The 16,759-nt window shown below is 31.1% G+C and overlaps 2 protein-coding genes across 2 annotated transcripts; both read right to left on the bottom strand.

The window, feature by feature from the left end:
- Positions 1–478: 478 nt before the first annotated feature.
- On the bottom strand, positions 479–1,552 carry LOC107611117 (uncharacterized). The gene is made up of 3 exons (XM_016313078.3): positions 1,226–1,552; positions 757–978; positions 479–499 (listed from the first exon to the last, which is right to left on the bottom strand). Exons 1-3 carry the CDS (start codon positions 1,550–1,552, stop codon positions 479–481), a joined length of 570 nt encoding a protein of 189 aa, XP_016168564.2.
- Positions 1,553–10,669: 9,117 nt separating this feature from the next.
- LOC107614185 (cold-responsive protein kinase 1) lies at positions 10,670–14,399 on the bottom strand. The gene is made up of 7 exons (XM_016316418.3): positions 14,165–14,399; positions 13,596–13,735; positions 13,074–13,189; positions 12,773–12,983; positions 12,277–12,517; positions 11,915–12,065; positions 10,670–11,117 (listed from the first exon to the last, which is right to left on the bottom strand). Exons 2-7 carry the CDS (start codon positions 13,666–13,668, stop codon positions 10,734–10,736), a joined length of 1,176 nt encoding a protein of 391 aa, XP_016171904.1. The 5' UTR covers positions 13,669–13,735; positions 14,165–14,399; the 3' UTR covers positions 10,670–10,733.
- Positions 14,400–16,759: the final 2,360 nt, after the last annotated feature.

Here is a 16,759-nt window from a genome sequence, read left to right as displayed (position 1 = left end):
CGAACACGCTTTATTGATCACTACAAAGTTTTTGTTTATTTATGATAATTTTTTCTCTTATTTATAGAGGTTTATAATCCCTACCAAATAATTTATAGGGAATTTCTAAAACCTCTAAAATTTGAAGTGCCACGAAGTCTTTTGTGAAAATTTTTAAAAATCTTTACAATCTATTTAGTAGGGGTGTGTATTTAGTGGAAGTTTTATATTGGACTTTTGTGACAATTTTAAATCACTTTTGTGACAGTTTAAAATTTCCACAAATTATTTTTTTAATTTAACAAAAATTAACTATTTTGTGAGATTTTCAAACCTTCACAAACTCTGTAATTATTTATTTATTTTTAATTTCAAATCATTCATTAATCTCATCTTATTTACATATTTTCAAATTAAAAATTTATTTTTACCTTAATACCCTTTTACCTTGAAAATCATCCTCAATGTTTTTCTTAGGTTTAGATTTATCTAACACAATCTAAACAGAATCTATGTAAAGCTAATAGAAGTATAAAACAACCAAAAAGTCAGCATAAAAAAAGAATAACTACAAGAAAACATGAGCTTGAAGACCTTTCCAAAAAGCATTAAAGATTCTAACTCTCAGTATCAAGACAAATAGCTTTCTGTTGATCTATTCTACTGGTCAATATGATTAAGTTACATTATATATATGATATCATAACTTTAAATAACTAGAAACTCTAGGTTTGCAAAGAAGGAAACAATTGAAATAGACAAGGCTTTGTGAAATACCCTGAGATCTATGGGTGTTCGATAGCTTGAAGATGAAAATGAAAACCTCTTTTTATTTGTCCATCTACCAACTCCATATTCATATATGCCATCAGCCAACTTAATAACCTCAAAGAGAGTCCACATCCTCTGATGCTTTCTCCGATCTTTCTTTTTAGATCTTTTTGGTGTCAAACATTTATCCTCAGAATCCAAGGAAAATGCCTCCTCATCGTCAAGTTTCTACAAAAACAAATGCCTTATTAAATGAAAAAGAATAATGTCCAGTAATAAAAGCAGATATAGAATGAATTACTCATGAATATCGTGCATTAATAACAATATCAGATTCTAGAATTACGAGCAAACTAGAGGTGATTATTGATCTTGTAATTGAGAAATAGTGTACAATGGATCTAAGACCCGCTTGGAAACAAGCAAGACACGAGGAATGCACAATGAGGCAAATTCATTTCAGATAAAACCCTACCTCTTTCTTTGGTCGGCCCCTACAAGCTTTCAACTTTGGGATTGTCACATCACTAATTCCATTACTAGACTTCTCAACTCGAATCTTTCTTAATGCTTTAATTCTTATATGAAGCTCATCACATGATGAGGCACTTGAATGTTTTCTTTTTGTACCAACAGTTGGTACCTTTTCCTTTGACCTTGAATTTGAAGTCTCTTCAATGTACCTAAGAGTAGGCTTTCGAAATCTCTTCTCTTTAAGTGCAGTAGGTTGACTCTTTTCAATTGAACTCGTTTCTTTTTTACAATATAATATACCACCACCCAAAGCTAGTAGAAGAAACATTTGAAGAACAGATTACTCCAGAATCATTGCAAATTTACATATTTAATAGCATCAACCAAAATACTAATTAAGAGAGATTTAATAAAACAGGAAAGCTCATAAACTACCATGAAAACAAGAAAAGAAACATTTGTAGTAAAGGATACTCTCAAAAGAACAAGACAAAAGTCAAGAGTAAAGTTTGGAAAATAAAACATATTGGAAAGATACACACCAATCTCTGAGCATTAAGGTAATTTAAGAGAAATCATCAATAAACGATAATTTAAAAGAATAAATTAGAACACCTTCACTATGAATAATTTCACTATTTCCTTTCTTTCTTCCTTTCCACAGAAGAATAATTTGACAAGACTATCAAATATAACTATGAATATTGAATAGGAACTCAACTGTCCTCTCACTGTACTATTATTGCAAATTATTAACTAGTGAGTAATTAAAAGAAATCAAGGTTTCAGGAACATTGATTCGACCGGTTGATAGCGATTCGGTCTGAATTGTCCTGTTGAACTCGAGGGACGACATGCTAGATGAACATGATGATGAAGTCATAGAAGTTATTGAAGACTCTGTGGAGAATTGTTACTTCTTTCTGGAATCCATTAGATTCTTTTCCTAAAAATCATAATATTAAGTTTGTTAATTGATCCTACTAAAATTCTTTCATGTTAAAGTGCTATTCTAATATTATCTTACCTTTGTTTTCTGCATTATGTTTTTAGCATTAAGCTCTTTGATGTTATTATTGCTTTCACCTGAGAAAGAAAAGAAATTTCAGTTATGGTACTAAGATCTTCTCAGATATTATCTTTAACTCACTTTTTATTCTTTTCAGATCACTTCTATAATATCTATAGACATGTTTTCATGTTGAAGCTACAAAGAAAGCATAAACAATTACAGGTTAGTTGCAATGTTCATACCCTTCAAATTATTAAAAAAAAAAAAACTTAAATATTACAATTATCACTTTAAAAAATGTGAATATTTAACTTTGTTCTGATGTGAACATTTCTTGAATATGTATTATAATCTGATTTCAGAAAATATACAGATGTAAAAACAAAAAGAAAAGAAAGTGATCAGCTCCAAAATTTAACTCCAGTTACCAGCTTCTGTCAAATCTAATTTGGAGAGTAAAGAACTAAAATGGAAGATACATAAATAAAATAGTTCAGTAAATTAAATGCTTTGCTTTTATCTAGTAACTAAGTGGAATCAGAGAACTTTAACCACAGGAATCACTCCACATGAAAACAAATGAAAACTGAAGAAGAAAAGAAAACAAATCTAAAACAGTGGCTCGATTCAGAAGCTTTTGACGCAGCAACTACAGCGGCAACGATGGCGGAAGCTGCGGCGGCAGAAACTGTAGCGGCAACCGTAGCTACAGAGCAAACAGATCTGAAACCATAATGTTGATAGAGGAGGTGGCTCAATTGAGAACCTTCCTGCAACAACTGTGGCGAAAACGGTGGCGGAACCGGCGACTGCAATGGCGGCAAAACCGACGACTGCAACAGCAGCAAAATCGGCGGTGAAAAACTTAGGGTTTTGTCACCATTCTCTTCTCCGCCCTCTGACTTGGTGCCATTCTTTGAAAACTAAGAAGAAAGAGGGGTTTTTTTTTTGGAGATAGTTTAAATTTTAATTATCAATTAATTATTAAGGAAAGTTTTAGAAATTGTCATAAATAAAATGTATTATGAAAGTTTTTAAAAACTTCTATTAAAAAACTCCCTCAATTAAATATAAATCTCGTAGTGGATATAAGTTTGTTTCTACTATTTATACCATAAAAAATTTACATTTATATGTGTGAGATCTCTTATTTTTATTGATTTGTGATATTTTGTTCTTTAATTTTTTAGGCTTTTCTCAAACTTTAAATTGAATATAGTTGTAGCATTTCATATCCATGTAATGAATCTTTATTGTACAAGACAAGAAGTGAAGAGCAGCAAGTGTGGAGGAATAACTCTACCCTAATCAATGTTGAGTACAAGATTTGTATAGGAAAAGTGTAGGTAGACAATGAAAATATTAAACAATGTAAATAATAGATATATTGGATGTTTATTTTACTAGTGTACGGATGGTTATTTTAATATTAAAATTTAGATGATTAATTTAGAGGTGTAGTATGTTTTTATTTGATTGGTAGTTGTTCATGTTGTTCAAAATAGTCATTGTTTCCCTAGCATTCTCCATTTGTATAATATGTAGTTAGATTTGTATTTCCACAAGACCATTGCTATCGTGCTGGAAGTCCTCTAATTTTTTTTTTTTTTTGGTTTACCACAGTATCTTCCAACCCGACAGGTCAAGGACTAATCATTCGCGGGTCTGAGTTCCATTTAAAGATCTGCTGCTGGCCAATGGGTTGTTGCATGCACAAGGCAGGATTCGAACTCCAAACACTTGCTTAAGCGGACAAGTGAACTGACCACTCGACCAATCCAAGTTGGTTGAAAGTCCTTTAATTTTAGCAGGTAATAAAATGTGTTTGGCACAGTTTTTGATGGACGCGTGTTAATGTTGAGAGCACACGCCTACACAAAAGCTGCTCCATGGCAGCATTTGCAAAGAAAAGTTTAACTGAGGAGTTGGAAGTTGGGATAATTACGTATGTCTAATGTGATATTATTATATTAAAAATATTTATTTGTTTGGATTAGATTTTTTTTGTTGAGGTGGTCATTTCTGTGCCGCTTGAATATTCTATTTTTTGTGATATTAACCATGCCGAGGTTTAATGTGTTTAGATTTTTTTATCTTGATAATAAAAAAAAGAGAAAAGGACAAATAGGTCCCTGATCTTTTGTCATGCGTACATTTTCGTCCTTGACCATTGAAAAATACGTTTAAGTCCTTGATCTTCACAAAACTTGGACGGATCAGTCCTTGACGAAGGCATTTGGACGGATCAGTCCCTGGCGGAGGCATTTGGACGGAGGGACTAATCCGTCCAAGTTTTGTGAAGGTCAGGAATTTAAAAGTATTTTTCAATGGTCAGGGACAAAAATGTCCGCAGGACAAAAGGTCAGGGACCTATTTGTCTTTTTCTCTAAAAAAATTCTATTTTTGGTGTTTAATATTATTTAATTCACGTTAATAAAAAATTATATTTTTATATTTTTGTTGTTGATTATTTAATTTGTGATGTTAATGATTATGGGATAAGTACAATTTTGGTCCCAAAAATTTTGCGCCAGAATCGAAATCGTCCCTCTTCTAATTTTTTATTTAAAATCGTCCTTAACGTTTTTTTTCGTATTAAAATCGTCTTTTTAATTTTTTGGACAAAAATACCCTCACCACTACCAACATAATTACCTCCTTCACCACCACCACCACCAACTGCCACTCCACCACCATTATCAACATCATCATCACCATCATCATCATCATCAACACCCACTGCCACTCCACCACCACCAACACCACCACCAACACCGCCGCCGTCCCCCTCCCCCTCCCCCTCCCCCTTCCCCCCACCCCCACCCCCACCCCCACCCCGCGTCCCCTCCCCCTCCCCGTCTCCCCCTTCCCCCCACCCCGCGTCCCCACACGTCCCCTCCCCCTCCCCGTCTTCCCTTACTCCCACTCCCACCCCCCACCTCCATCTCCACACAGAGAAGCAAAAATTCAAGCACAAATTTAACACAAGCAGAAACAAAAAGCAACAAATCAACAAATCAGCAACAATAATATTCCACAACAAATTTCACTAAAAATCCAGAAATTTCACAAAAAATCCAATTCACAGAATTCACAGAAGAAGAAGAAGAAGAAGCGGCGGGCGGCGGTAAGAAGAAGAAGAAGAAGAAGAAGAAGAAGAAGAAGAAGAAACGGGCGGCGGTGCGGCGGCGGAAAGAAGAAGCGGCGGGTGGCGGTGCGACGGCGGGAAGAAGAAGAAGAAGAAGAAGAAGAAGAAGAAGAAGAAGAAGAAGAAGAAGAAGAAGAAACGGGCGGCGGTGCGGTGGCAGGAAGAAGAAGAAGAAGAAGAAGAAGAAGAAGAAGAAGAAGAAGAAGAAGAAGAAGAAGCGGCGGGCGGCATGACGTCCCCCTTCTCTCCCCCCTTTCTTTCTTTCTCTCCCCACCCACCCGCTTCTCTGTATCCCCCTTTCTTTCTTTTTTTTATTTTATATTTATTTTATAATTATTTTATATAAATTTTTTTATATTAAAATAGGGGTAGTTTAGGAATTAAATTAAAAATTTTATTTAAAAGGATGATTTTAATACGAAAAAAAACGTTAAGGACGATTTTAAATCGAAAATTAGAAGAGGGACGATTTCGATTCTGGCACAAAACTTTTGGGACCAAAATCGTACTTATCCCTAATAATAATTAAAGCTTGATATGTTTAATTTTGAATATTACATTGTTATTGTTCATGCTAATAATGTTATTTTTTATTTTTAGAATTAATTTTTCATGTTAATAATGAATTAAATTATATTTAGGAATAAAAATATTATTATCTGATAGACTTTATTTTATTTGTATAAAATATGCTATCGTAATTAAAGTTATTATATTCAGGAATTAAAAAGAAAAAATAATTTTTGGTAGTATTTTGTAATTTGATGATTTTGATATTTTATTTTTTATAAAAAATTTGAAGAGCACAGTAAATACAACGTAATTAACGAATCATTAAAAGTTTAAAAGAATAGTGAATTTATAAGAAAATAAAACTAAAAAAAAAAAATATATATATATATATATATATATATTAGATTTAAAAATAAGGGTCTTTTTATGTTAATAAATTGATTGGAAGCTAAAATTATACACATGTTCTAAATAAAAATTAGTTATATATATGTCCTAAATAAATCTATATAAATTGAATTAGATAAACTTGATTTTTAGGCATTTACATATAAATCGAATCAAGCTGATTTAATTTACTATGCATAAGATATACACAGTAAATCGAATATATACCTAATAAATAAGTATGAATTAAAATAAAAAATTTATTATAATTAAATTTTTATTTTAATTCATATATTAAAATTTTTTAATATATTTATTAAAATAAAATTTGTATTCAGGATTTATAATAATAATTTACATATTTATTTGAATGCACATAGTTAACAACTTAATATTTAGTTGTATGAATATAAAAAATGAAAATAGTTAAACATAAAAACTATTATTTACATTACAAATTTAAAAAATATATATTTGAAATTAAACTTTTATATAAACATTAAATATCTATATGTTAAAAATGATGGGTAAAATAATGGATAAAAAACTAAAAATGAGGCAGGATGACAAATTCTTTTATTTTATTTTTTTGGCCTACTTCATAAAAAGAAGGTGGGACACTCTTGGATGTGAGTTTTATTTCAAATAAAGTCCTAGCTCTCACCACTAGGAGTGTTTATGGGTCGGATGAAATTAGGTTTAATGTGACTTAGATTCAGCCCAAAATATATACCGAGCCTATTTGTTAGATCCGAACCCGGTCCTAAACCCGATAAAACCTATACACTTTCGGACCACGATTATACCGGGTAAAAACCAGGTGAAAATCGGACCGTTAACATTATATTACCTTGATACCTTCTTGTAAGCTAGCATGTGAAAATATCCAAATTTCTAATACTTCAACCATTATTTAACATGGTAAAATTCACTTAAAAAATATAACAAGAATCAACCATTCTCTAAAATTAAAGCATAACCATAATCAATACTAATATTGTCTAATAACATCAAATATTTAAATCAATACAAATAACACAATATTTTGCATTAGTCTAAAGTATTATGCATTTTAAATATAAAACATTAACTTATAGTCTTATAACGACTAATAACACAAAATATTAAAGTTTACAATACTTAAATTTCACATAAGAATAGCCATCATTCATCATGCACTAATAACACAAAATATTAATTGTGTATGATAACTAGACCACTAGGCCGAGTTCAGGTGACCCGAACTATGGTCCAAACTCGACCCGAAATAATGACCCGTCTATTTTTGAGACCTTACCCGACCCTAAACCCGATAAAATTACACCAAATTAGCTCCTAAAGTGTTCGGGACCGGGTCGAATCTTCGGACTCGCCGTACACACCCCCTCCTCACCACATCTTCAATTATTATTATTATTATCCTTAAAAGGTCTTATGCCAAACTTGCTTGGATCAAGTATACACACTTCCCGTCTAAGCCACTTGAAAAAAAATAAGAATCCAACCTCAACAAAAAAGACCAACCCAATTGTTAGCATAATTAAGAACAAATTAATTCATGCTAATTATGACATTCTATAGCGTAAACACACTGCATTAGCTCGGACAGGTTTTGCCTCTCCTGATTCGATTAGTTCTTATCTCTATATATATATATTAGATTTAAAAATAAGGATCTTTTTATGTTAATAAATTGATTGGAAGCTAAAATTATACACATGTTCTAAATAAAAATTAGTTATATATATGTCCTAAATAAATCTATATAAATTGAATTAGATAAACTTGATTTTTAGGCATTTACATATAAATCGAATCAAGCTGATTTAATTTACTATGCATAAGATATACACAGTAAATCGAATATATACCTAATAAATAAGTATGAATTAAAATAAAAAATTTATTATAATTAAATTTTTATTTTAATTCATATATTAAAATTTTTTAATATATTTATTAAAATAAAATTTGTATTCAGGATTTATAATAATAATTTACATATTTATTTGAATGCACATAGTTAACAACTTAATATTTAGTTGTATGAATATAAAAAATGAAAATAGTTAAACATAAAAACTATTATTTACATTACAAATTTAAAAAATATATATTTGAAATTAAACTTTTATATAAACATTAAATATCTATATGTTAAAAATGATGGGTAAAATAATGGATAAAAAACTAAAAATGAGGCAGGATGACAAATTCTTTTATTTTATTTTTTTGGCCTACTTCATAAAAAGAAGGTGGGACACTCTTGGATGTGAGTTTTATTTCAAATAAAGTCCTAGCTCTCACCACTAGGAGTGTTTATGGGTCGGATGAAATTAGGTTTAATGTGACTTAGATCCAGCCCAAAATATATACCGAGCCTATTTGTTAGATCCGAACCCGGTCCTAAACCCGATAAAACCTATACACTTTCGGACCACGATTATACCGGGTAAAAACCAGGTGAAAATCGGACCGTTAACATTATATTACCTTGATACCTTCTTGTAAGCTAGCATGTGAAAATATCCAAATTTCTAATACTTCAACCATTATTTAACATGGTAAAATTCACTTAAAAAATATAACAAGAATCAACCATTCTCTAAAATTAAAGCATAACCATAATCAATACTAATATTGTCTAATAACATCAAATATTTAAATCAATACAAATAACACAATATTTTGCATTAGTCTAAAGTATTATGCATTTTAAATATAAAACATTAACTTATAGTCTTATAACGACTAATAACACAAAATATTAAAGTTTACAATACTTAAATTTCACATAAGAATAGCCATCATTCATCATGCACTAATAACACAAAATATTAATTGTGTATGATAACTAGACCACTAGGCCGAGTTCAGGTGACCCGAACTATGGTCCAAACTCGACCCGAAATAATGACCCGTCTATTTTTGAGACCTTACCCAACCCTAAACCCGATAAAATTACACCAAATTAGCTCCTAAAGTGTTCGGGACCGGGTCGAATCTTCGGACTCGCCATACACACCCCCTCCTCACCACATCTTCAATTATTATTATTATTATCCTTAAAAGGTCTTATGCCAAACTTGCTTGGATCAAGTATACACACTTCCCGTCTAAGCCACTTGAAAAAAAATAAGAATCCAACCTCAACAAAAAAGACCAACCCAATTGTTAGCATAATTAAGAACAAATTAATTCATGCTAATTATGACATTCTATAGCGTAAACACACTGCATTAGCTCGGACAGGTTTTGCCTCTCCTGATTCGATTAGTTCTTATCTCTACTTCTGGCAGCGACAACAACACACGTCCTTCTCTCGACACAACCAACTCGTTCCAGTATCTACTGAGAAAAAGAAGTTTCAGCACAGTAGCACCACCCTTTCCACAATTATACAAATATAATATGTATTTATATATAACAAACATGTTGGTTATAAAAAGTTTTTAGTAATCAACTCCAATCAATTCTTATTATAGTACATACCCTCTTGTTTCTTCTTATTTTTTGTACGCGCCTTTTTCTTTATCTTATTTCTTCTAATTCTCTTGAAAAATTTGCACTACAGTTTTGTGTTTTTGTTCTAGTGTTATTTTTTGTTATGTTTGTATAGTAAAATATGTATTTTGTAGTAAAAAATATGACCAAAGGTTCATATACATAAGTTTAATGTATTTATGTTTTGATAAGTCACAACCATAAGATTTGAGAATTTGTACAACAACGTTGAAAAAGGAATGCAAAACAACAAAAATGTTTAGTCTGTGATTTTAAAGTCACTTGCACTTTATTTGGATAGAAGATAAAAAATGAAAGGAAACAAAATAGGAGGAAAGAAAATGAAAGGAAAGAAAATAAGAGAAAAAGTTGATTTTTTTTATGTTGTTTGAATGAAGAGAAAATAGGTGACAAAAAAGATGGAAGAAAAATCATAACCGAGTGAAATTACATTAATATCCTTCATTTTTCTTTTGCCTTTTTTAACATCATGGATAAATTAGTAATTTGACTTTCATTTTAGAATTATCATCCATTTTCATCGCAAGTTTGAGAGAAAAAACTTGGGGGTAGATCCCACGCCACTCTTTTTTCTTTCCTTCCAATTTCCATTGTCATCCAAAAGTGTTTTCACACACACAAAAAGTGTTTTCAAGTTTTGAAATATACCTAGAATTTGAACAAAGATTTTCAAAATTTTAATTTTTATTTTCAAAATTTTTTGTTTCTACATAAAAATGGATTCAAATTTATAATTGAATACAAGTCCGTCCATATTTAAAGGCCAGTACATTTTGTGAAAGCTCTTATTCCAAAGTCCAAACAAGAAAAACATTAAAAAAGCAGCAAAATTTGCAGGATAGTGGGATACACAAGGCACATCAAATAAAATAAAATATTTTCAAATTAAAGCTCTTAATTAATGTTTTTTTACATGCTTTGATATTATCTTGCAGTGAAGGTTGAAGTAATTACAGCAGTAGAAGGAGGTGATGACAAGGTGCTAGTAGCACTACCCTGTGAAGATGTGTTTGTGTTGTATGTAGATGTTGTCTTCATATTAGAGTTATTAATTTCCTGTTTCTTTCTAACTTTAAGGTCCATGATGTCAGTAATTAAGGCTGGTTTTGTTATCTTGCTGTCGTCGACAGTCATTTCTCCGGTGAGCATCTTGACTACCGAAGACATCGAAGGCCGGATCCTTGGGGAGTCTTGAGTGCAAAGAAGGCCAATCTTGAGGAACCTACAGGCCTGCTCGGCGTCAAATTTTCCGTTTAGTGATATGTCTACGAGTGCGACCAATTCGTTTCGCTCGTACAGATTCCATGCCTGTAAAAGAAGAAGATAAAATTAGAGAGAAGGTCCAGCAATCTTGTATAATGCTGTAAAATAAGATCACACTATGCAATGAAACTCAAAAACCTGGCAGTCCAGAAAATAAAAATGTAAAGATAGCAGTTCCATTGTTCCATATTATGAACAAGTTACAAAGATCTTCCTCAACAAATAGTCATTTAATTCTGTGAATGCCAATATATTTATCAAGGAGTAACCATATTATGATGTTTCATTATAGTCCTAAGTAAATCCCTATTTTGACCCTCCAAATATTAGTTTTCTAACAAAACAGTCTTCATCACTTACACTGAATTTAATCTTTTGGATACCATGGGAAAATTATCAATCTTTGAAGGACTATTTTGTCATCGAGCTAATCATTCAAGGATCAAGATGATGTTTTAATATCGTAATTAAGACTAACATAGGCTGATGAGTTACGCCATGATGAATTATAAAGCTTCTACATTTTCCATTTTAATTTAAAGGATAACTCTGCTACCATTCATATTTTTACTTAACCTTTAGGTAACGTGAGAAATTAGTCATGGGTTGGATTAACCTATACACTATACTTTCACATATAACACTGAAAAGTGTGCAAGCATTACAGAACAAATAAGGAGTTTAACTAGTAAATATGGAGAACGAGCACAAATATTTTATCTTAGGGACTTCAATTCATGTAAGTACTCAGAAAATGAATGATAAAGATTTGAAGAAACAAAGTGATTTTCAGAATTATTGATTACAATCCAATGCAATTAAGCAATGTGAGACATCCATACCCTTTCTAGGAGAAATTGTTCTTCCATAGGTAATCTTGAATTTGTGTTACATGTTCCACTCACTATCTCCACAAGGAGGACACCGAAACTGTAAATGTCCGCTTTTCGTGTCAGCTTCCCGCCTATTGCATACTCCGGTGCCAAATAACCTCTGAACAGAACAATAAACAGTTAAAAACCTGAAATAAAATCATTATTTTAAAGAAGATTATATGCACATACAATAATTTAATTGAAACATATGAATTTTCCATTATGAAGAACTCTGGTAGTGTTGTATTTCCATATATTGAATTTTTTTAAAATGTAAATACTGAGAAACTGAGGCTAAAGGATCAAAGTCTTCCAATTATGATACTTACAGTGTTCCTGCTACACGCGTGCTGACATGAGTCATGTTTGCTGGAATAAGCTTTGCAAGACCGAAATCTGAAATCTTGGGAGTAAGATCCCGGTCGAGTAGAATATTACTTGCTTTTATATCTCTATGAATAATATGAGGCCTTACTTCCTCATGAAGAAATGCTAGCCCACGCGCGACCCCAATGCTTATTTTACATCGAGTTTGCCAATTGAAGAGAAGGCTAGTGTGATCACCTGAACCTGAATAGAAGGGGGAAAAATGATTAGAAAAGCATTAGAGTAAGTTTGAGCATCAATGACTTGCTACTAGCAGACTAACAGTAATAAAATTAATTTCATGAAGTCCTTTATTCTTAACTTCCCCTTATGATAGATTCAGTTTTGAGAAACTAAGGAAGTAATGTTGCACTCCTAACAGTTAAGTTATAGTTTTCGACTAGAGATAAACGGTCGATCCAACATAAAGTTAATCAACTGAAAGGAAAATTCAGTTACCTAGAAGACTTTGCGCGAGACTGTTTTTCTCGAGATAATTGTAGACTAATATTCTGTTATTTCTTTCCACACAACAACCATATAACTTCACCAAATTTTCATGCTCAATTTCCGAGATCACATTAATCTCTGTCAAGAATTCCTTCACCCCTTGTCTGGATTCCGCCGAAAGAACTTTTATAGCAGTAAGTTTTCCATCTTTAAGTTGTCCCTGATTATCAGCATCCACGAACTATTGTTAGCATCTCATTGAAATAAATAAATAATGATTCAAGAAATACTTGGAAGTGGTCCAGATTACCTTATACACAGAACCAAAACCACCCTCTCCAATTTTATTGGCTGGACTAAAATCCTTAGTAGCATTTCTTAGTTCTTTGTATGTGTAAAGTCTAACATGTTGAAGACCAGACAAATCTGTTCACAATGATATTCAATTAAAATCTAGCAGCATATGCAGATTTTGTTCAATATAAAATATCATAGACATCTGGGTAAAATTGTACTCACTTCCTAGTATATTTGGTAAATTTTACCCTTATTTAAAAAAAACTACATTGATCTAACCCAAGATTTAAGTATTATTATACTCAATACCCTTATATTTGTTTAAAAAAAGTGACATTAGTGTAAACTGAACAAATATAGGGGTGTCACAATGAATTTTAGCAAACCTCAGGGATTTTACTATTTTAGGACAATATGCACTAGATATGTTAACAATACAGCAGCTTGAGAAACTAAATCGAATCTGAGAATCCGCATGAACTATTCCAATTCGATATAGGTGAATGTAGTTTGCTGTAAGATGTATTTAAGTTACCTTCATCAGTTTCTGGATGTGATTCTTGTTTTGCTGAAGATGAGATCTTACTAAAGAAAGGAAAACAGGTCATGACTGAGTGTAATTCTCAGAAAGCAGCTTTCTAATTTCAAATGGTATCAACAGCTTCAAATAATAGCCTGGTTGAAAGTTGAAACCATCAAAATGCGTCAAAGATCTTGAAGAATAATCAAAGGCAAAACAAAGTATATTCATGGTTTTCTATAACAGATAACACACAAAATGTTCATAATTGATACCAAAAGCACCAATTTTGCAACTATAATTCCAGACCTAAAACCAGATTATAAGAGGTTCTGTTCATACAAGATGGTATTGTTCTTGTTAGTGAAACCAAAGCCTACCTATATACACTAACAACAGTAACAACAACTAACATATATTCCTCAAAGAGTCAAGACGAAATATTACAAAAAAGTAAACAAAAAATGCTACTTTGAAAAGGAGAAAATAGAAACAAACACAGAGAACAAACTCATAATTGAAGGGTATCCAAAACAAATAAACAAAAGATTAATGAAAGAGCAAAAGTAAAAGATGAAACAAACCTGAGAAGAAACTTGATGAAACAAGTAGGAACAGAGAGAAGGAAGAGAATAAGGTCTTTAGTCAAGAGAATTTTGAGAAGACGTGATTATGGGGTTGTGTTCTCGCCTCTTTGATTGGGTTAGTTAATCATTATAATTAATAGTATGGCCTATCAGCTATGGTCCCAATATGAATGCTTACTATGATCATGTTCTTGACTTAATGTAGCATTGTAGCCATTATGTACGCGTACTTAGTTTGAAACTTCATTTCTCTATCTATATATTTTTCGTGTCAAATTAAGATTCACCACAAACTGTACTTTTTTACATAACATTTGTTTAGGGTGTTTAATTTTGATGCATCATCACATAGCATTTTTTAAGAAAATATAAAAAATAATTATTTTTATTAATTTTATATTATACAATTAAATACACGTATAAAATTTTTACTGATAATATATTAAAATTAATTTTTTTGTTTAGGACAAAATAGAAATTCTATGTTGTTACTTTGTCTGTTTGCATGTGCCATGTGTATGGCTACAAGGAAAAACAGTTCTAAATGGAAGATGGAAAATGGAAATATAGATACTAGTCAAATTTGATATCCCAATCTAGCAACCCTTAGCTTTGAAAAAGTGAAAGTATTGATTAATTAAATATATTATGGCACATGTTTGTTCCCGTGAACATTTTGTGTTTTATTTATTAAGAAATATCGGATGGTATTCGCTTTGAAAAAAAATAATTAAATTTGTGAAACTTATCTATTTATTTGTAAAAGTATTTAATTTTGACCGATGCTTCTTGCAAAGGTGGCAAAAGAAAGGAGTCAAAGGAATTTTTTTAAATAAATAAAATATTTATGAATATAGATCGATTTATATTGTATTATTTATTTTATTTAAAGTGTAAAAAGAATAAGTGTGTATATCTTGAGTCTACAGTAAACGAGATAAGCTACGTATTATAACACTGTAAACGAGATAAAACATATTACGAATTTTACGTATTGCGATTGCACACGTATTATGACGCATAGCTTATTTCATTTACAGTATAAACAAGATATATACATACTTATTTTTTTTTTTTTTACATTATAAACGAGATAAGGTATAGACGTGCCTATATAAGAAATTCGTTCACAGTGCCTCAAGTGTCACTCTCATTGCGCCTTAACCTTTCTTTATCTCTTTGTCGGACGTTTTTTTTTATATTTTTGAGATATTCGGACACGCAGATGCACGAAACGATGACATCAACTGTCTGAATATGACTTGACACATTGCGGGAGCGATCGACTTTTAGATTAGTGTTGTTGGTTTCCTCTTTTAAATAAATAAGCTTATAATTATAGTTAAAGTACTTTTATAGATTGTGTTATTATACATAAGTAGAGTAGATTATGTTTTAGTAACATAAAATAAGTTAGTTGGCATCTTATTAGCATTTGTTAGGTGATGAATGTATTCTTAGTAAATGTTAATTAATTTAATTTAACTTATTAATTAAATTAATTTATTTATTAAATATTTATTACGTTTTCTTATTTATTTAAAATTGAATTTTATAATTTTAATTTTAATTTCGAATATACTAGATAACTTGTTTTACTGAATATTTGTTGCAATAATATTGGATAAATTTTTTAAATTTTTTAATTTTAAAGTTAATTATTTTGAAATATGAAATAATTATTTATTGTTATTTTTATCTTTTTATTTTGAAATAAAAATTTTTATTATGAAATTGTATTGATTAATGTTGTTGATAGAGGATGATGAATGATTGTTGATGATTGTGATATTTGATGATAATAAGTGGTAACAATGCTAGTTTGTGGAATTTGTTGAGTAATACATATATATAATTGTGGAATACTTGAATTGTTTGGGTAGTGATATGTTGTCGAGAGGAATGAAAGTGTGTGGATGTGTTTTGAATGACTTTAGTATTATTTTGAGGTGTAACACATTGGTTTTGAAATGGAAATTTGGTAAAAATAGAGGTTTGGCATTTTTTTTGTAAAACTTGATTTTTGACCAACTTCGACGGGTCATAACTTGGTTTTTGGGCGCTTAAAATTTATCAAACTTGTTTCAAATGAAAATTGGGCCCATAAAGTTTATGCCGTTTGAAAAAAGACTAAAAATGATTTTTAACAAAAAAAAGTTATGCGCGTCGAAAGTTTAGTATGCAAAAGTAATTTTTGCAGACTTAGCAGCTTTTCTGAAAAATGCAAGGCATGCGTACGCGAACACTGATGCGTGAGCATCTTTTCTATATTTTTTTAGTATTTTAGATATGAATTTATTGAGTTTTATTAAAATTCTAGTGTTTGGAGCCTGTTTGGATGCTACTTTAATGCGCATTGTGGTTTTATTGATTTCAGAAAAAAAATCCGGACGAGTTTGACAAAGTTCATGCAAAAGAAAAAGGAGAAAATTTGATTCTATTGAGCTGGCGCTGGCGTTTGGCGCCAGGCACCTCGTATCCCGTGCAAGCCTTCTATTGAGTTGGCGCTAAACGCCACGACTCGACATTTAGCGCCAGGTGTCTCGTAACCAATGCCAAGACCACACGCTAGTAGCACTAAACGCCGAGTCT

This window comes from Arachis ipaensis, chromosome B8 (genome assembly GCF_059453495.1).
Source record: "Arachis ipaensis isolate K30076 ecotype BB chromosome B8, ASM5945349v1, whole genome shotgun sequence".
Lineage (NCBI taxonomy): Eukaryota > Viridiplantae > Streptophyta > Magnoliopsida > Fabales > Fabaceae > Arachis > Arachis ipaensis.
Note: the sequence above shows the minus strand (reverse complement) of the source record. Positions and strands in the feature narration are given on the sequence as shown.